Source organism: Diadema antillarum, unplaced genomic scaffold (assembly GCF_040938485.1).
Source record: "Diadema antillarum isolate AM-2024a unplaced genomic scaffold, OU_Dant_1.0 scf00000034, whole genome shotgun sequence".
NCBI classification, from domain to species: Eukaryota; Metazoa; Echinodermata; class Echinoidea; order Diadematoida; family Diadematidae; genus Diadema; species Diadema antillarum.
The window spans coordinates 1-22,345 of record NW_027270923.1 but is presented as its reverse complement, the minus strand read 5'-3'; the positions used below and the strand labels follow the sequence as shown (position 1 = coordinate 22,345).

The 22,345-nt window shown below is 39.7% G+C and overlaps 1 protein-coding gene across 1 annotated transcript; it reads left to right on the top strand.

Annotated features, from left to right (window-relative positions):
* Window positions 1–474: 474 nt before the first annotated feature.
* Window positions 475–12,291, top strand: LOC139743370 (receptor-type tyrosine-protein phosphatase F-like; the record flags this gene model as incomplete). The annotated part of the gene is made up of 5 exons (XM_071653857.1): window positions 475–490; window positions 3,331–3,624; window positions 5,497–5,673; window positions 6,346–6,456; window positions 12,007–12,291. Coding segments are annotated over exons 1-5 (883 nt in total), but the record flags the coding sequence as incomplete, so codon positions are not given.
* Window positions 12,292–22,345: the final 10,054 nt, after the last annotated feature.

Below are 22,345 nucleotides of genomic sequence, written 5' to 3'. Positions count from 1 at the left end.
GCCAGGTTCACCGGAAACCCATCCTTGTTTTTTTTTGTGTGTATATGTGTGTGTGTGTGTGTGTGTGTGTGTTTGTGTGTGTGTGTGTGTGTGTGTGTGTGTTATTCTACACCAGTAGCTATCTCAGTGATGCCATCCCTCTTTGGTGTAAAGCTGTTAAATCAATTGCAACGCTGTTCATCTTACCTATTGGTGGGTATTATACGTTCCCCACCAGAAACATTGTTTACAAGGTATATATAAAAACGATACAGATGTTTGATGATGATGATGATGATGATGATGATGATGAATAGTACTTATAGTGTCATTTATCTGTATATGGTATTAAAAAAAGAACACATTCATAGGCGTTGTACGCCTACAAGATGTCACAAAAGATATGACTTTAGTTCAGATTTGAAGATACCAGTTTGTTAACTATTTCAAAGTTGGATTGGCAGAGAGGTCCAAAGACAAGGAGCAACCGAAGGGATGGCTCTGTACCACCGTAAGTTGTAAGGCGGAAATTGGGCACTTGAAGAATCGGTCCCTGCACCAAGTATGGTCCTGGCCGCAGATGACTTACACTGATGAGTACAGATACCTAGCTATAGCACACCAAGTTATGGAGAGCCATATAAGTAAGCAAAAAGATCTTATACACCTGTACTGCACTCCGCATTGAACTGACAACCAATGAAGATCTAGCAATTGTCCAGGCAGGAGTGTTGCCGATATATTATGGTCAAACTTCCTGGTGCCTGCGAACTTGCAGCAGCATTCTGTACAGCTGAGGTACGTTTGACGCTGAATAGCCAGTAAGTAGACAGGACTGGTGCAAAAGTCCAGCCTATGTTTGCTAAGGATTTGAATGTCATTATTAGATTTGGACCAATACCCGGAACAACTATACTGCAGCTTCAAAGTGCTCCTTTTCATCAGATAACGAGACAATAATGTTGGCGGGGAAGAGAAAAAATGGATTTCAGGCAAGTGGTCGAAAGCTTTGACTTGCTGTCAAGCAATTTTAATAGTTTTTGTAACGGTATATAGGCCTACATCTCTAAGATGAAGCTCTATGACTTGTGTTGAAAGAACTTGAGAGTGTACATGATGTATACAGGTTTGTAAACCCGGTTACTAGTTAACGTTCATCATTTATGTTTTACGTCCTTTCGTGTTCTTTTATGTTATAGTCAGTATATGAAATATAGCAAACGTTGCATTGATATTCTTTTGGTTGAATATCATTCAAAACAAGAGATGTTCAAATCCACCCATCTTTTTTAACCTGCGACAGCGACAGATTTTCTTTCTTTGTTTGTTTGTTTGTCTGTAGTTGTTTTCTTGGGGAGGGGGATTCACAAGCCATATATCACAGCTGGTGCCTTAAAGTGCAGGCACGTAACAGATATCTAAAAGGGGGGGGGTGCGTAAGTCAAGAAAACGGACGTTTGCTGCGTAGTTTAGGGATGGTCCACATTTCTTTCTATCAACAGTTGTTATCGTTTGTTTTTGTTCTGTCTCTCTTTATGTTATTCATCGTTTTTCTCTAATTTTACTTGCTTCGTGACAACCCACTTATTCCAAATCCTCAACGGATTCTGTCTCAAACTACAGTCAAACCTGCCTTATAGCGGCCACCTGTCTTTGGTGCCTAACCTGTAACGGCTACTTTTTCTGCCTCCCTCGGGTGGCCGCAATAGAAAGGTTTGACTTTATGTCATATCTTGATCTCGACCAATGCTGCTTGCTCTCAATGTTCATACTAGTGATTACACAAATTTTGCTTCATACACGGGAAGTTATTAATTTGAAAATTACTCGGTGTGTTTGTCGGCGTATATGTAGCATTTTACAATCAAAAGGTTTGTTATTCAGATTTTTTTTCTTTTTGATATGTGTTGCCAACCGAAGAATTAGTAATATACCACAATTAGGTGTCATTTGAAAATTCTGTCACAAATAGACAATTACATGTATATATTATACAATAAAGCTGGAGTGGGAGCATTTTGCTGTATCTTATGAAAAACTAATAACGGTGAGAAAATTTTCAATAAAAACATACAGCATCAAACGCAATAAACAAAAAGAGTTGTTCTTTGAACTTGATGGGTTTATGTGTCCAAAAAGCTGCTGATTCACCATATTTTGTTTTGTTTTATATTTTTCTTTTGAATTTGCACTCGTTTGGATATAGGCCTGCAAACATCAGCCCCTTCCCACCCTTATAAGTACTCGACAGAAACGGTGATAATTAACAGATCAATATTGAATATTCGGATGAACAAACCTTATTTCATTTTCGGGTTAAGGAACCTCTAGGTACATGTATAGGGAGTAGTGTGTTTCGGAATAGCGACCTAATCTCATTTGGGGATGAACAATCATTCGGAATATCAAACTAACATCACCCGTTCTTTATACAAGAGAAATATTAAATGGGACTAGTTTAATACATCTGCGCAGAATCAGAAAGAAATATGCCATGAATCTGTCAACTATAAAAAAAAAATTAACCATAGAATTAGACTTTTCTGAAATGTTTTGCCAGCTTATAAAAAACAAGTAATATGCGACAATTAGGAGGCGTTTGAAAATTCTGCAACAAATAGACATTACTTATGTGCAATGTTAAGGGATAGAATGACAGAGAATTTTTTGATACTGCATCTTATGAAAAAGGTAAAAGTTTAAATTAAAACATGCAGCATCAAGCACAGAAGAGCTGTTTCTTGAATTTGATGGACTGTATAAAAATTATGTGTCCCAAAATGCTGCTGATACATCGTTTCCTTGTTAATACCTCTGAGTGCCGCGTTAACTTCCTGTTCGTAAGTATGTGTGTGAAAGTTGTGCACATTTTCACCCACTGAAACAGAAAGCGTTAAAGAATCTGCGCTCGTTGGGATATAAACCTACACCCGTCACTTAAAACCACCTTCTTCACACAGCACGGATATTATAGGCCCCTAAACGGAACTCGGATATCACACTTATCATCCTGAGGACCAGTATTGGTATTCTTCGCTGAACGTGAACGATTACATGGATTGGTTGTACAATGCTTGGTGGGATGTTCACTGTGCTGTTGTTGTCGCTTTTTTCGCGACAAGTTTACATTGCTTCATGTGAGTAGAGATTCGCTTCATATTTCGAGATTCTATAGTACCGTATATGACAATATGATATATACTATTTATTATTATAGTGAACGGGCTTCAATATAGCTGAATATGGGCTATCCAGATCTTCTATCTTCTATCTTCTCAGATGGAAAATGATATCAAACAAACAAATAAATGAATTAACTTTCCTTCCTCACTCCTTCCTTCCTGCTTTCAGCGTCACCGGTTATTACAAAGGCCCCGCAGAATCAGGCAGGTATTGATGGCAGTGTGGCTACGTTCACTTGCGAAGCGACGGGCAAATCTCCAGTAAGTATTCAATGGTTTCGAAATGGAGTGCAGCTATGCACGGGCCTCCGCTTCGTCATTACAAGACTGAGAAGTGGAGGCTCCATGCTCAGGATGTCGCCCATCCGCCGCCTGCGCGACGACGGAAAAGTGATCCGATGCCAAGCTACCGATTTGGAAGGTAACGCTGCGACGTCAAACGCCACGCTGACCGTCTATGGAGGTAAGAATTCTTGAGAAGTTCGTGGATGGAGCGAAGCTTGTGTTGATAGTTATCCGTGGGCTGCACGAATAAACATGAGATACCCGAATTTATCTCATGGAAGGATGTTTATCTCAAAGTAACATTGTTTTCATTTGTCTTTAGAGAATAAATGAAGGGTGGAGAAATAAAAACTTAGGCCCTTTACTTGTACTTAACCCCCAAAACACTAACAATCACATTGGCATGACGGTTCTTTGTGTTTTTTCTGTGATGAAACATAGAATCAGAATGGTATTATCACTTCATATAACACGACTGAGTATCCTCCTTGGTATCACTATATGATAACGGAAACATTCAAGAGTAAAGGACAATTCCGGACCAGTTGAAAATTAGTCTGAAAATAAAGAGCAATATGCTACAAGGAAACTTGCACAACGGTGAAAATTTAATCAGAAATCAGATAAAATCTAGGGAATTAGCCTCTCCTCATAGATCAGTACAAGTGCTAAAATGGTACACTCTTGAATCGAGAAGGTTTTATTTGCTGATGTTATTTTTTTTTTGTGAAGACGCAGCATAATTTCATTCATTGTGAGTCTATGCAAAGTATACTCCGTGAACGATATTAGAGTACGATATCAAATTTCGTTTCCTCAACGCCAGACCGAACGATTACAACAAACAGCAATCCATAGGTTTCCAGTAATCTGGGAAAGCCTCTCTTCAGATGAGAGAATTGATATTGTATTTGGAGATATTTCACAAACTCTACATGTTCTTCGTTGTTCTTAAGAGTACAATTATGAAGAGGGTTTAAGTTGTTGTTATGATATTATTTTAGAGAACGATGGTCATGTATTCCCAATAAATTTATTCACTTTTCCGTGTGCTGAGAGGAAGGATATTTACCGATTGTCCGAAAAGGCAAATAGCTATAGTCTCATTTCCAAGAACTAGTTGTTGGTTTTTTGAAATTGTAACATGTAGCGAGAAAAGAGGATTCATTAATTGAGAATGATAGACAGTACTATGTATACCCTTATGAATGTGGAAGGTTAAACGCTGGAAAACAATCCTGTGTGCCATGCTGGAAAAGCAAGGCAATCGTCATGTATATAAAGGTTGACATATCGTTATTCCGAAGGTTCGTTAATACGAAAACGAAGAAAGGTTCGTAATTCTTAGGTTCGTTAGTATGCACCTTCTTTTCATTGTCAGATTAATGAACTTATTCACTTTTGGAGTAGCAAACCTTCAGAATAACGAACATCACCCATCTACAGCTGCAGCCATTATCATAAAGAAAATGCATTACAAGACTGACTTAAGTTATGTATAAAGCTGAGTCTAACTTGCTGTCGAGTTCCCCTCGAGGACCTTGCGCGTCTCAAATTATCGTACGCTATCCATGTTTTGGAAGCATAGAATAGTAATACCAGATTATTGATGTTGACTGTTACGGTAATATTGGCTTTCAATTGTCTGGTATCCTTTGTCATTTGGTCACGCAATTAAAAAAAAAAAAGTCCCCCATCACCACCCATGGTGGAATATCGCAGAATGCTCTGCACTTTATAAGACAATTACAAAAGGTCCCAATTACTCGTGATCACGTTCATTCAATACCCGACTTGTACTTCAAAGACTTAATAGACTAGAACGCATTACATTAGTTACGTTCAGACGGTGATCCTAAACCTCGAAGATAAATTCTACGAGGCGCCAAGTGTCGCACGGTCGATTTAGTTAAGAAATCGACCGTGCGACACTTGGCGCCCCATAGAACCTATCCTCGAAGTTAATGACCACCGTCTAAACGTAACTATTATATCCGTATTAAGTTAGTGGAATTTGAATTAGGCCTATGTTTTGGTCCTCTTCTAATAGCTGACACTCTACCAGTCGGATATCCTGTAGTCTCGACATACGTTCCGCACATAGTGGCGACGAAGAACTTCCCTTCCAAAATTTACTGCGCCGCCAACGGCGACCCCCAGCCGGAGATCGTGTGGTTCAAAGACTATGACCCTGTTGAATCCGACACACGTATTTCCATTACGGATTGTAAGTACAGGTCTATGGCATAACAGGGAAATGTGTGAAAGTTTTCTCTCATACTTCCCTGAGTATAACGACGTGAGAAGACGGGTAGAGAGAGGGAGAGAGAGAGAGAGAGAGAGAGAGTGTGTGTGTGTGTGTGTGTGTGTGTGTGTGTGCGGGGTGGAAGGGGGGGGGGAGAAAGAGATGCAAGTGACTGTAACGGGGGGGGGGGGTGAGAGAGGAATTGTCTAGTGGGAGGGTGGGGATATTTCACGCCTCAGGTTAGCGTGGAAAAACCTGTGACTTTGTCAGTGTAAAGAGCATTAAAGTTTATACACCCACCATTATAGTGAGAGATATTTTACTTGAAAGGGATTTTCCATTATATCCTTAAACATATAGACGTATGTGCATTTACGCAAGCGAAACGTGAACTTCTTGACCCCACAATAAAATAACGCTTTAACCTTCAAACAGTGAGGCACATTACTTTTCATCGTGTCTAAAAAAAAACACACACACACACATAAATGGGGAGAACTTCTTCAGTTATTTTATTCAATAATTTAAACGAGTAGTAAAGCAGCAAGACAAGAGAATACACCATAAAGTTTGACTTGGTGCGATGTCAAAGACAAATCTAACACGAAGGAACACCATTTTTACCCCTCCCCTACACACGCACGCGCATCAAAGCTCATCTCCACATCCTACGGACGCAGAGGTCGGATCAGGGCCTGTACCAGTGCGCCGCCAGAAATGCGTTCGGAACGAGGTACTCCGTTGGAACTCTGCTCTATGTCACGGGTGAGTCCTCATAAATCATAATTTTCATACAACTTGTATAATCTAGTGAATTAAGAGATTTGGTGAAGACTATGTCGCCAAATGAAGGGGGAGGGTGAGGCGGTAATTTGACTCAGTCGGTAGCACGTCTGCCTCCCAATCCAAATGACCCACGGGTTCGATTTCCGAGTCTAGCTGTGGTTTGTAATCCCGTTTTATAGTTAGAGACAAAACACCGTGTTCCTTGGTTGGGACATTCATGAAGGTCCCAGCCATGTGTGAGGGAATCACGACCCAAACACGTAAAAGACCCCACTTCATTAATTCATTTCAAAGAGCAGTAGTCCAGGCTAGAAGGCACCCAACCTTGTTTTTTGATATATACAATGTTTTTTGATGGTTTCTTGTCAATTCGAGGGTGCTGATTCCAAATCCGACTGATGCCACTCGCGTAACCTTGAGCATTTTCGGCAAAATGCAAAAATCCAAAATGGCCGCCAGATATGCTAATTCGGCCGTGATAAACATAATAATGTGCATTTATATGACAAATTATTCCACCAAACTTTGTACATTTCTGTTCCTAGAGTTACTCCATCTGCATTTGCAAGAGAATTTTCATTTCATATAGGTTCATTTAGTATTAAAAGCTCATTTTCTATTCAAAATGGCCGCCATTCCTATGCTTATGTACTATATGAATGGCAAAACATAATGCATAGAATATAGAACAAATTTACTGTATTTCCAGTCCCGTACCTACGCTGTCATAAAGTGTTGCATGTGTAATACAAATATGTTGGGTGTCACTTACAATATAGAGGGCCTACATGTATATTTGAACATTTAATATTCATAAACCTTTATGTTTAACACAATTTCTTGTCTATTTCATTTTGTCTCAACAACGAATATAAGTTCACCAAACGTCTCGCAAGAAATCAATATGCCATCATTATTCTACACGCAGGTTGAATATGAAAATGTAATACTAACACAATATATTAAGAAGCCTAGATGCATGGTATTTATTAGATAATGTTGAAAATGGAGGGGAAGCTAGAAAGCAAAGCTTCTAATATACATTCCCCTAAAACCATGTTAACAAAGTACAGAAAAAATCCTATACAGGAAGTGCAGAGATACATAGTTGCAGACAAAAACATACCGGACAGTAATGACACAACTAAAAACCCTTTACATTGTAAATTTTTTTCCAGCAAGGAGTTGGGGGGTTGGGGCGAGTTTGAAATGGATCATAACCTCCATCACTTTGGTATGATATAATTTAGAAGTACCGCCTTGATATTATAGAGCAAACTTGATTTTCTTCTTGAATTAAAACAACGACAAAAACTGGTGAAGGCATAAACGAAACTGTCTAAACGCAATACCGTACAAACTATTCATTAAACATCAACCAAGGAGCAATGTGAGATACATGTACCTCTTTCAGTTCTCTCACAGCTCCCAGGTGTTGATAATATACACTTTGACATCATGATCTCATTCAGTCTTGTCTTGAAACTAAAACTGTCATTTTTATTGTCTTTAAAGAACCCTTTAATTGGATGTTTGGCAGCAGGTGACATCAGCCCCAAATTTGCAGAATTCTCAGGCTAAAGAGGCATATTAGTCCTGCAATTCCTTTAATTGCAACCACATCGGGTGATGTTCAGCACTTCCTCAGGGGTCAGAGGGCGATTATTTGCCATATTTGCCATATAGGGCGATTATTTGCCACTCAACGAATGATCTTCCTGATGTTTTTCTTCACATGTTCAAAAGAAACTACTCAGTTCACAATTATCCCACCCGCCAACGGGACGCTTATCACCTTCCACGTACTCGCACAATTTTCGCGATGAAAACAATTATGTATGCGGGACCGAAATACTGGAACGACCTCCCCCCTGAACTCAAAGGTTGTTTATCACTATCATCCTTCAAATGCAAATTAAGACAGTATTTATTGAATAATTACGCTACATCAGCTCATTGAAATTCTGTTTTGTGCTGCTCAGGACTATCCCGTTATACTGTACTCCAGGGTTGTTGTCATGTTAAACCAGACTTTAAGAGCCCAGCTGTTTGCGCCCTTAAATTCTATCACTGTGTTTATGTTCATATTTCCTTCTTTAAAGATAGCTGGGACGAGGAAACAGCTGGTATTTCACATTCTCACTGCACTGCAACCGGTTGTTGAATGTCTTTTTTTAATGGATTTGCAGGTGCATGTGTTCCCTTCTTAATACACGCAATGTACACATTTCTAAAACGGTATCATTGTTATTATAACTATACTAAGTCATATTGTATTGCCAGAACGACAATGGTTCATCCGCTTATATACAGCATGTGGCTTTTCCGACCCCTAACCTGCACTAGAGAAGAATTTGCTATATAACTGTATATTTGTACTTTTTTATTTTGTTTTTCTCTTATGTTCCGCTCATTGTTGTACCCGTGCTCCCCTTCTCAATCTTAAACTCGTTTTTAACCGGGACCTACGCTCAACAAGCTCGCTTTTAAGTAGGTTCCTTCATATTTCTTTAGCATTCATTCACAGATTCCAAAGTTAACAGATCGACCACTATTATGTTTTACATATTTGTAATATTCTATGTATGTCATGTATTTCATTTAATTTTGTTATATTTGATGTAATTTTTCATCGAGAAATATGAAAATATATTGAAATTGAAAATTGAAACAGAATGAAGACATGAAGACTTGCTTGATCACCACCAGTTGAAGCTCTATGGCTTTGTTGCCAGGCCAGAGACAGTGTTGTAGGTAACTTAGGTGGTGTCAGAGATGACATTAGACTAGCGTCTTCACCAACCGGTTTTGGGGTCAAAGCTTTCTAGTTATGGGAGGGAAATCTATAGGCTTGTGGGATTTCAGACGCATTGATGGCAGATTGTTCAAGGGGGCATTTCATGAAGCGTTTTGTCAGATCTTTTCTTTTTTACTGTTATAAGCTACTAAAATCCTTGCACCTGATTGGCTGAGAGCAAATTTGTCAGACAAATTTGTCAGACAAAACGCTTCATGAAATGCCCCCATTCTATCGCGTTTGGAAGGTCAGGGTATGCGTTGACAGCACTGGTGACACTTGCCATCCTTTCCTTCCAGCGTGAGGGAGAGTGATGGAGTGCCAGTGAAGGAGGATAGACTTCCTTAGCCTATGCTTGGAAGGCTTGCCATAGAGGACTACCTTGAACATAGCATTGGCAAGGTGGTTACTAAGATGGAGGGCATGGGTCGGATTATAATCTTATAAAGGTTGGGACAAAGTCTCAAGAACGTGAAGAACTTCTGTATTGTCTTGAGATGGGTCAGTACTCGGCTCATGCCATCCAAGGACTTTCTATGAGACGCAAAGGCAAGATCATCTGGAAACTTCCTAAGTGAAGGGAATGTTATGTCACCATGTATATGGTAAAAAGAGCTCTAGTGGAGTTAGTTTACAGCCATCATTAAGGAGGCCATCATTCAGAGTCCTAACACTGCTGGTCTGGTTACCTAGAGCAATCCTGAATCCGCAAATGCTAAGAGACTCCAATCCCAAGTACCTTCTGATCTGGAGATTCTCCCACCTGAAACCCCTAGCAAACGGGAGACTCCAACTTGATGTGCGCGAAGCGCATATCACGAGCGCGAAGTTTCCTGCGGCCGGGGTCCAGGGCCCGCTTGAGCTCTGGAAGCTCTAATAGGGTTCTTAATGTTCTCTTGTGCTATCTAAGGTTTATTTTTCAACATACGAACACACAAAGTAAGAAATCATTTCAAGTGGGAGACACAGATCGAGGGCAGGAGAAATTAAATCTCAAGCGGGAGAACGGGAGATTTTGCAAAACGGGGGCGGGAGATCTCCCGTCGAAAGCTGGAGAGTTGGAGTCTCTGAGTGCTGAAGATTAAAGACAAGCAGTGTGAAGTTGTTATAACACTACTTTCAGAATGAGGCAGCACTGTACAGATCTCAGAGTCTCCCTTGACATCATATACGCAAACACATTCACTCAGAAAAAAATGGAGGTAGAATTCATCTACCATATATCTGGGTAAACATGAAAAACTTTTGGGCATTGTTTTCATTTCAGAGATTTGACAACAGGAAGTGAGGTGGTCCCTTTTTTCCACTTTCCCCTGCCTCATGTTCTTTCTCGGGTGAGGGGACTGAAAAGTTTGTATGATATCGCTTTAACAGAACAGGTAATTGGAAATTTCATTGTGTCATCATCTAGGATTCAGCCTTTTAATTCAGTAAATCAGCGTGAATATTATGATGTTGAACATCTCAAGGCAAGTATGTATCAAATTGTTCATGTCTAATAATTCCTGATAAACGATCATGATCTTGGCGTCAATTCAAGCTTTGGTGGATTTTTCCAAATTTCTTGGGAAGAATTCAGATTGAGGTAGTAAATCTGGATGTTTGCATCTAAGAATAAAACAGCTTTTGTTAGTAACAATCCTCTGATTTATAATCAGCACACAAATTGATAAACAGTGTACCCGGGTGACAGAAAAAAAAAATTTCCATGTACACTTTGCCGTTCATATTGTGCAGGGGTATATGAGTGGCATCCATTTTGAAGTTTTGTATTAAAAAGAATAAAATAAGCCTAAAAACAATACATATTCTGTTTGTTTGCTTGTTTTGCTAGTGGCACTCATCAGATTTGCATGGCACATGCAAAATTTGATAAAAGCGTAGGTATGTGACTGAAAATTCGCCTTCTATTTCTATGCATATTTTTTGCCATTCATGTAGTACATGAGTATAGGACTGGCGGCCATTTTGGATTGAAAATAAGCTTAAAATACTAAATGAACCTCTTCAAATGAAAAGTTTCTTGCAAGTGCAAGTAGAATTACTCAAGGAACAAAAATTAAAAAAAACTTTGATGGAATAATTGGTCATAAAATTGACATAACTGGGATTATCATGGCCAAATTAGCATATCTGGCGGCCATTTTGGATTTTTGCATTTTGCCGAAAATGCTCAAGGTTACGCGAGTGGCATCAATCGGATTTGGAATCAGCACCCTCGAATTGACAAGAAACCATCAAAAAACATTGTATATATCAAAAAACAAGGTTAGGTGCACTTTCTATGGAGCCTAGCCTGGACTACAGGGTGCTAATCAGGTGAAGTGATCTTCCCACTTCACACAAGAAAAATGGGGGCAATACGAGGAAGCAGGTGTTTACGATAGAGAAGTCCATCGAACGCTCATCGGACGCTCCCGTCGCAAGTGGAGTCATTATATGGTGAATAAAGTGTCGAGTCAGTCCGATGTGTGTCACACTCTAAGTGTTCTACGGCTGTCTGGCGTGTCCAGCCAGCATCCTGTGGCAGACTTGTCAGATAATAAGTGTTTGTAATAACGACAACAGTATTAAGCAGAATTAGATGATCGTTAGTATAGATCTATAGACCCAAACTGACGAAAGTGCAACAAAGTGCTTGATGAAAACATTTCACGTACTAAAGCAAGGATAGGAATTGTAAAGAAAAAAAAAACTCGCCTTCTAAATATGTACGTCAATCACTTGCTCAGAAAGTAGTCAACGTGACAGCCCGTCAGTCAAGGTGACAGCCACCAGCAAGGAGGTTACGCCAGGAGAAGAGGCGAACTTGACCTGTACTGCAGAGGGTGACCCGACGCCTATCGTGAGATGGATCTTGGAAGACCCTACAGAATCCGGTGGCTCGGTCTCGGACATCCTTGGCATGGGACGCAGTGAGATTATTCTCACCAACATCACTGTGTCAGCTACTTACACATGCGAGGCAGCAAGTATCCTGGGCACAGAGCAGGCATCTATGAGAATAACTGTGCTAGGTTAGTGATCATTCGTCTGCTTTGGTCTCACGTTACATCGATTTAAAGAGGTGGTACAGTATTGGTGGAGATGAGAATTGAGCTTTTAACTTTTAGCGAGATACCAAGAAAAAAATAGCACAGAGCATACCATTTTTAAAAGGAATTCAAAGTTTATTCGATGAAATCAGGTTTGGAATGACTGAAACGTTCAAAAAGAAAGTAAAACAAAGCTCTCGTAATAAAAGGTGGGTCCCACACTTTATTAGAAAAATGCTCTGTTTTGGATATCTCAGTCATTTCAAAACCAATTTTCATCGAATAAACGTTGAATTCCTCATGGAATTGAGGAGGTTTGTCATTATCTCAAAAACAAAAATGCTAGAAACCTGAAATTAGGTCTCAACCAAAACTGTACGATCCCTTTAAAGGAACTATGCGATGCTAATGCATGTTGACTTGTATTGATTCATAAGTGTACCCTGACAATAACACGTGGCCTAATAGTATCTACATATGTATGATATATTCTAAATTAACATTTCTAATATTATTCCTCAGATTACTTGAATATGAATACGCCATCAAAAACAAACTTATAATTTCCAACCAATAAGATTTTGCCAATAAAATATTTGTCAGTCATTGCTTAAGTACTAACAAAAGACACTGGAATGCTCACCTTCCCCTAGACCGAGCATTACTTGCACGCTTTCCTTGTCTTTAGTTCATCATAATGAGTACTTCAGCATTGATTGACAGATGATGTCATCGACAGAGTCGTGTTTTCTAATGGTTTGTGTGTGTATCCCAGTAATCTTCATTAAAAAGGAGAAGAATCGTGAAATATTTATCTATAATGGAACATATAGAACCTGTCACTTTTGATATCAGTTTTTTTATCAACCAATATAAATACAATGTACACAGTTTTTATTAATATAATTATACTCGTAGATATACACATAATGCACACACACACACACACATATATACATATATATATATATACATATATATCCCATATAATCATATACAACTATATATGTATATACACTCAGCAAAAAAAAAGAAGACAGTAAACACTTTTTCGAGATCATATTTTTTATCGAAGACTTTGATGAAAATCAATGTATTATATACCATATTACAGGTAATTAGTTGGCTATCAAGTTAGTATAACTAGATTGATACAAAAGGAAATTTTACGCACGAGTGAACACATTAATTTTTGCCCACCAAGACACAAAAGCAAAAATTGCAAAATATGACAATTTGTCTTTCATTTGGTAATGCCCTTCAAGATAACAGTAACAACAAAAAAAAAAACATTTTAAAACAATGAGAGACATAAATGAAATAGCAAAAACATGTTTTTGTTCTCTTTATCTCTTTATAACCTCAAACAGAAACAAAATGGGAAACTAAAGGAGGAAAACGAGAATTTTTGGTCAGCTTAAATTTCAAACGACATAGGGAGTATTGGCATAAAGATGACTGAATAAACATAATTTCTTTATTTTACTCTTTTTAGTACGTAAGTCTAAGATTAATGAGATAAATTTAGGAACCAAATATTATTTACAATTCTCCTAATTTGAAAACAAATTGAAATTTCTACCATTTTTATTAATATTTCTTCGTCTCTTATTTCATTTGAATTTTGGCTTGACTCAAGATACTTCATTTTTCTCCCTTATTTTTTTTTTGCCTTTATTGATATTTTGGGCTTCAGAGATATTATAGAGATCAAAGGTTCATTTTTGCAACTCAATTCATGTGTCTAATTGTCTTAAATTTGTCTTTTGTTCTTATTGTTATATGGGGGAACACTTGCGCATGAATGACAACTCGTTCAATTTTGCAATTTTTGATTTTGTACCTTGGAAGAGAAAAACAAAGGTGTTCACTCATGCGTAAAGTTTCCCATTTTATTGACCTACTAGGCTGATAGCCAATTAAATAACTTTCAATTATGGTATAGAATACATTAACTTTTAGCCAAATATTCTATGAGAAATATAATCTTGAAAAAGTGTTTACTTTCTTCTTTTTTTGCTGAGTGCATATATGTATATATCTATATCTATCTATCTATCTATCTATCTATCTATCTATCTATCTATCTATCTATCTATGTATATATGTATATATCATAATCATAAAACATTGTAGTCCATTCCTCCATGGGTAAATTATCTGCCGATTTCGTTCATAGAGATAAATGTCCACAATACCTGATGTGATGTCAATTATAGTCCATGTATCGAGTAGAAATGGCTTTTCGGGGCATCAAATTAAGCCTAATACTATACACGAAACCTCATCCGAACACTTTCGCAAAGACCTACCAAGAACATGATATTTGGGATTGAATTGGCGTTCCTACATTCGATTTTTCACACCACTACAATGGATTTTTTTTTTTTTTTTTGGGGGGGGGGGGTCCTGTCACATAGTTGTATCAGTGATCGTATAAAAAGGGAAACTGGCATGTTTAGAATGTAAGTATGTTAAGTTAGACCTTGTTAGTGTAGGTGGTTTCTTTTAAAGCCATCTCGATCATCAGGACTATGATGTGAGTAATTTACAAAATATGCACTTGTAAATGAAGATTTCAACCAATGAAAACTAGTAAATGCGATGTCGGGCTTTACGGGCCCTGTTGCGACACGGATTGTCGCCCCTACACGGATTGTCGCCCCCGTCACGGATTGTCGTCTGGCGACAAACCGTGACGTTTGTGCAGTTCCCAAGTTTTGACCTCGATGGCGACAATCCATGATGGCAAAAAATTTGTTGCGACACGGATTGTCGCCCCGTCAAGGATTGTCGCCTCGGGCTCGGGGTGGTTGCTCCGGTGTTAAGCTTTGGTGGGGTGGGTATGACTGGTAAGTTATGCGTATGTGTGTGTGTGTGTGTGTATTTGTTGTGAGCTGCATGGTATGTGCTGTGTATGATTTGTAGGTGCGTGCAATAAGTGAATTGTGTATGAGTTTCCGTATGTATTGTTGTGTGTGTGTGTGTGTGTGTGTGTGTGTGTGTGCGTGTGTGTTTGGAGTATAATGATACAATAATATGTAGAAACGGTGCATGTGTGGTGGTTGTATAGTGGTAGTGGTTTGTTTGTCTGTGTGTATACGTGTGCCTGTATGCGTACGTGTGTATGTGGTATATAGTGGCATATTATGTGTATATCAAAGGGTATATTGTGATGGTGCGTGTTTGTGGGCGCAGTTTTGTGCCTGCATGAGTATCTGAGGGGTTTGGTGTTCGTGGGCTACGTAGGCCCTACGTATGTGTGTTGTGTGTGAGCGTTCGTGTGTCTATGTAAGGCCCCAGTCACATAATGCTCTGCCTCCGGCGTTACGTCCAAATAAGTCATTTTTTTTTTTCTACGGACACCCGGGGATCTCTTGCTGTCACCGGAGCATTTTTACAAAACATACGGGAAAAATATGCGGGCGATGCGGAGAGATACGACCAAAATAAAATGCGAATACTTGCGTCCACTTGCGGATATTCTTACGAATTGGCACGTAATTTTGTTCTTTCAACTTGCATAAACTTCCAAATAGTTCGGAACACTTGCGGAGAGTTGCGACTATTTACGGAGAGTTGCGGATATTTTCGGATAGTTACAGATTGTTATAAATAATTATGTACAATATGATGATCCCTGCCAAGTCAGTGTATTATGACAGCAAATTTATCACATATTGGACTGTCTTACATTGTACACTGGGGAAAACTGAAATTGAATTTACGTACAAGTTGTGAACAGTTTTCGCATTTCTTTAATTTGCTTTACAGTATATGAAATTTTGAACTTGAAGTTTGAATTTTATTTGTGCAGCTCAAATATGGATAAACATCATAAATGTTAGGACTACATAACATAATTATACTACAAATAGAATACAATCTAGATCGATAAGTTAAACAGAGTAAGAAAATATTACTTACAGTCATGGAATAAACAAACTGTGGTTACGCTGTCATCGTGCAGCGATATTCATGACTTTCTGCGTTATGTTAAGGAGATTGTTATAATAAAGCAATGCCTATTACATTTCCAGAAAAAAACAACAACATTAGAACATTCGGACACCCCTCCCACACCCAAATACAATATAAAAAGAGAAATGTATAAATATCCATGGAGCGTAAAGTGGGTAAGATAGGGAAATACTAAATTCGTTCTCATTTTATATAGTTTATCGCTGTCCCACACCTTCCCGGCCAGAAAATTGAAAAAAAAAAAGTTGTCACCTCATCCCCAACCCCAAAATTGCCTTCCGAGTTTCGAAAAATATACATCCAAATATTACAAGGAAAAAATTTTCAGCACCAATGGTCAAGCGATGTCATGCGTATATGGGTGCCACCTAAAATGAGCATTTGTGGGAGAAATTTCGTAACTTGACTTTGCGGTTCTGCCTCTCCACCGCTCCGAGTGTGTCGTAGCATTCCTTCAGGTAAATGCGCTGCAGCTTGGCAACACGAGTTGTGTGGCTTCCCACGCGTCTCTGTGTTCCCATGCGAGTGGAAAACAGAAAACGTCGAAGGACGTAATCGTCTACAGCATCCCCTGTACAATTCACTGTACCTAGATGTTCGTTGATCCAAAAATGAAATTCGGAATAACGAACCTTCGAATAAAGAACCTCGGACTAAAGAGCCTTCAGAATAACGAACTTTTGCAATAACGAAATGTAACCCCCCTCCCCACATACACACACACACACACCCGAACCGATACCACATTCTGTCCTGATGAAACGACTTCCCAATGTTGATAAACAAGACATAATGGACCGTATGCAGAAAAGCAGCATCCGCCCGCAAGCAAGCACCACTCCGAATTCATATATACAAATCCGCCAAACAAAGTCATCAAAGTCAAAGCTGCTGGTAAGATCAATATCAACATTTATACCAGCAACAGCTTACTAGGTATCCCTACCCACGCGCAGCTAAAAAACACATACGCAAAAAGCTGACATAATAAACACATTCTTCCATCACACACACACACACACACACACACACACACACACACACACACGCACAAACGGACACTAAATTATCATGTGCGCGCACATACACACTTCCTTGAAACCTCACCATGACTTTTTACATGGCATGTTTGCATGGATGCAGCCATGTAAATTATGTGTTAGTATTTCAAAGACTATGTCCAGAACGATAGTACCCAGCAAAATGTGCTTCGAGGGCGGGCGACAATCCGTGCCGCTGCCCTCGTCACGGATTGTCGCCAGACGACAATCCGTGACGCGGGCGACAATCCGTGCCGCCAACTCCGTCAAGGATTGTCGCCCCCGAGCCGGGAGCGACAATCCGTGTAGGGGCGACAATCCGTGTCGCAACAGGCCCCCTTTGAGCACACCCCCCTCCCCTTGCTTCCTGTAATAACTATGTGCAGGATTGGTATGAAACGTTATCATATCTAATACACGATACTATTATATCATAAAGCTTTTGAGTCTTTTGCTGGATTTTTTATTTATTGTTTGTCAATTAACACCTATCTCTTATACGAGAAATTACAAATGGCATGGTTTTCGAAACTGCAGATGGTAAGGCGGCATCCACTATGCCTCCAAAGTTGACCAGCCTCATTGTGGTTATTGCTGTTATTGGATGCACTTCTTTACTAGGAGCTCTCGTGTGGATAATCAGGATGTAAGTATGACTTTCCTAACTTTAATCGTAACGTGTAACCGTCACCAACGTAAATGCTGACCCAACACTACTCTTAAGCTGTTATTTTCGCGAATTTCGCAAATCACTGTCGGATCGTGAATTTAACTCGCGAAAATTGTAATAGTACATTTATGATACCGTCGCGACGGTGTCAATTCATTAAAACAACATCTCGCGAAACATAATGTATCTGACCTCCTCATTCGAGGAAATAATTATCTGTATGCAAAAATGACAGCTCCATTGTCCATGGAAATAATTATGTCTACAGTACATACATTCAGTAATGAAAAAACAAAATATTATCAAGAATGCAGACAATCGGAAGCGCAGAAATGACTCACGTGCGCTTTTTGAATAGTTTTTCATTTAAAAAAGTCGTAACTATCTGGTACACTACGTGTTATCCTGTGTTCAAAGAGAATCTAGAATATATGCCTGTGACACATTATCGATTGCTGTGTGGGCGTGGCACGAACCGAACCCGGATGTATTAATTCACACGGTCATTTGCACGACCGAAGATAGAGCGGACCCATTGTATTGCAATATAATAAGGTTACAGCTGCCTACAGGTGAAAATAGATTATAGACCCATTTTATAAACAAATAATGCCCATGTCTTTGTTGATAATGTTCGCTAAGGAAATGTAATATTTTTTGGCTGTAAAATGATTTTGTTTATTCTTATTTCAGAAAATGTGTGGCTTTTTGGGGTGATTGTTGGAAATCTGTTATTGTGCTTGTTACTACTGGACCTTTTTTGGGGTGGGGATGGGGTGGGGAGGGTCTGTATTAAAGGCGTGAGCAAAAGTTTGTCAAGGATAGCGCACGTTAGCGTGAGAAAGACCCCTGAGGTTTGCGTCTCACGCCTAATGCGTGAGACTTGAAAGGCCTGCTACTAGGATTTGCCTGTGGGTTCCTAATAAATGGTCCAACCGAAATATATGTTCTGTGATGGGTCAAACAGAGATTTTCTCATGTTCCATCCGTTTACTTTCCACATTGAAACCATATAACGGTTTATAATAATAATTACATAATTCATCACTCGCATAATTCATTTCTCTAGAAGACGAAGGAAGCGACGGCAACGAAATTCTGACTGTGAGGTGACTAGATCTTCGGATCGCGATTCGAATGACACTTACGAGGATACACCCTTGGGCGGAGAGGTGGGCAGGGTAACTTTCCTGCGTGACCAGGATAATGTGGAAAGAGACGAAGTCATCTACGACCTAATCCCGTAGACCGGGGGCCCAGAGCATTTATTCAGCTGAAAAGGGTCACACTTTTTAATGGTCTCATCATATAAGGATGTGGCCAAGGGTCAATAAAATGATTTGCTGGCAAGTCACATCCTGTACCGTAAGCCTAGGGGCCAAAAAAAAGGGAACCCGAAAAATGGATTTATTCAGCCGAAGGGGGTCACGGACAAAAGTTGGTGGATATTGTTCCTTTGGGTGTACTTATCATGAAAACAGCAATGCCAGCTATTTTTATCCTGTACGGGGCCCCAGACAGTAGCCCCAAAGGGCCCCACAAATATGGTGTTATTCAGCTGAAAAGGGTCACGGCTAATTTCTTTTGCAATGGAAGTAGTTCCCATCAGAGATATCCAAAACACCAATGCCAGCTATTTTATCCTGTACGGGGCCCCAGACAGTAGCCCCAAAGGGCCCAACCCCCATAGGCCCTACGTACAAACACACACAAACATTGATTTTATTCAGTTGAAAAGAGTCATGGCTAATTTCTTTTGCAATGGAAGGAGTACCAATCAGAGATATCCAAAACACCAAAGCCAGCTATTTTATCCTGCACGGGGCCCCAGACAGTAGCCCCAAAGTGCCCCACCCCCTATAAGCCTTACGTACAAACACACACACACACACACACACACACACACACACACACATTGACTTTATTCAGCTGATAAGAGTAACGGCTAATTTCATTTGCAATGGAAGTAGTACTCATCAGAGATATACAAAACACCAAAGCCAGCTATTTTATCCTGTACGGGGCCCCAGACAGTAGCCCCAAAGTGACCCCCCCTTTTTTTTTACACACAAATATACTCACACAATAGTTTCATTCAGCTGAAAAGGGTCACGGCTAATTTCTTTTGCAATGGAAATAGTAACCATCAGAGAAATCCGAAATACCAAAGCCAGTTATTTTATCCTGCACGGGGCCCCAGACAGTAGCCCCAAATTGCCCCCTTACCCCCTCCCCCCCCCCCCCCCCCCCACACACATTGATTTTATTCAGCTGAAAAAAAAGGGTCACGGCTGCTTTCTTTTGCAATCGGAAGTAGTACTCATCAGAGATATCCAAAGCACTAAAGCCAGTTATTTTAACCTGTACGGGGCCCCAGACAGTAGCCCCAAAGTGCCCCCTACACACACACACACACACACACACACACACATTGGTTTCATTCAGCCGAAAGGGTCACGGCTAATTTCTTTTGCAATGGAAGTAGTACCATCGGATATCCAAAATACCAAAGTCAGATATTTTATCCTGCACGGGGCCCCAGACAGTAGTTCCAAAGTGTTTTCCTTTATTCCCTTTATTGTTTGCATCTCTTCTTCTTCTTAAATATGCGCTCCTTCGTCTTCATTTTCGCGACAACGACAACGTCCTCCTCATCATCATCAGTTTTGCTGTTCTGGCAAACATTTTCCAGCGTATCGGCTACGTTCGATTTTAGAGCAGCGAGAGCGGAAGACATGCGTAATTGAGTCTGGGAAAGCGTAGGAACAGCGTAGCTAAAGCGGCCAACAGCGTTATCGAAGCAGGAATGAAGCGTCGTAGGAACAGGCCTTGATTTTATACGAGAGTAGAGAACTTAGTGAGCGTCGTTAAAGCGAGAAGGTCGTGCTTTGATCAAGAAAGCGGCGCAGCAGCGGGACCATGTCGTCGGTGTCTAGTTTAGACTACTTCCCGTTCTTGTGCCGCTGTTACTACGTCAGAAAAACCTGGAATTGTTACGCTCATCCCGCGGTATTTACACTGTCACTGCTCTCTCCCCGTTTGAGCTACTATTCAAAATAGGTCAATCTTGATGGGGAGATGGGGAAGAAATTTTGAACCAGTTCAAAATTTCTTCCCGATCTGTAAAATTGCCAGACCCAACCCCATCACCCAAACGCTGCTGCTACGATGCTCCCGGTCCCCGTACATTTTTGCCGCTCTCTCCCGATCTGACAGATTGAATAGATCGGGATGCAGATATTGATAGTGGAATTACATGTGGGGACACTTTAGGAACACTCCGTGGGGCCCCGTACAGCTATATAACTGGTTTCGGTGTTTTTGATACCTCGTTGAGTACTATACTTCCATTGCAAAAGAAATTATAGCAGTGATTCTTTTCACTTAGAATAAAATGATACGGGAGCACTTTCCAGCTACTGGCTGGGGGCCCCTTAAAGAATAAAAATAACTGGATGGGTTTGTGTTTTACGTATCTCAGCTGTTAATTCTACTGCCAAGGAAAATAGGCACACATGACTCTTTTCACCTAAAAACACTTAATTCATATGGGGTGGGAATACCTTGGGGCTATACCTGTCAAGGGCCCTGCATCCGGGCCAATTTCGCACCTCTTTTAATCGAATTCTTTAATGTTGAATTAAATTTACCAAAAATTTCGCCCGGCTATAGAGATGACATGGCAGTTCAATGTCATAATCTCTTTATTCAAATTCGTTTTGAAACATTCACATTACCTCTAACCTTATTCTAAATAACACTTTTTCAACTGAAATCCATATATAAGACAAACACCATTCCACTATCCGTTCATTCATAAATTCATAGTGATATGTCACGCGATCACATGCTGCGCTCGTTCATTCAAATTGATTTCTGGCCATCTAATCCAACATGTTCTGCAGTCAATTAAACAGATATGTTCATGCTTGACCTCTTTCCTTATTTTCTTTCATCGTAGTTATTGTTTTGCAAGCATCATAACATTTCATGTTTTCGTATTCGTTTAAGAGACTTTGACACCAGTTTTTTGTTGTTTTTTTTGTTTGTTTTTTTTACGTGCTTTTTGAATCCGAAGAAGTAAGAAGCCATAAAATGGATATCTCTGATGGGCACTACTTCCATTGCAAAAGAAAGTAGCCGTGACTCTTTTCAACTGAATAAATCTGGCCGTTACGAGCGCTTTATTACGAGCGGTCGGCCAGTTCCAGGAAGTGAAGGTTATGATCCTCAAATGTTTTTTTTTTTTAATAATTCTTTCTATGTCTTCTATAGATATACGTCTGTATCTATTGTGCTGCCATGACTATAAAAATGAAGTTAATCTGCATTACTGGTACACGTA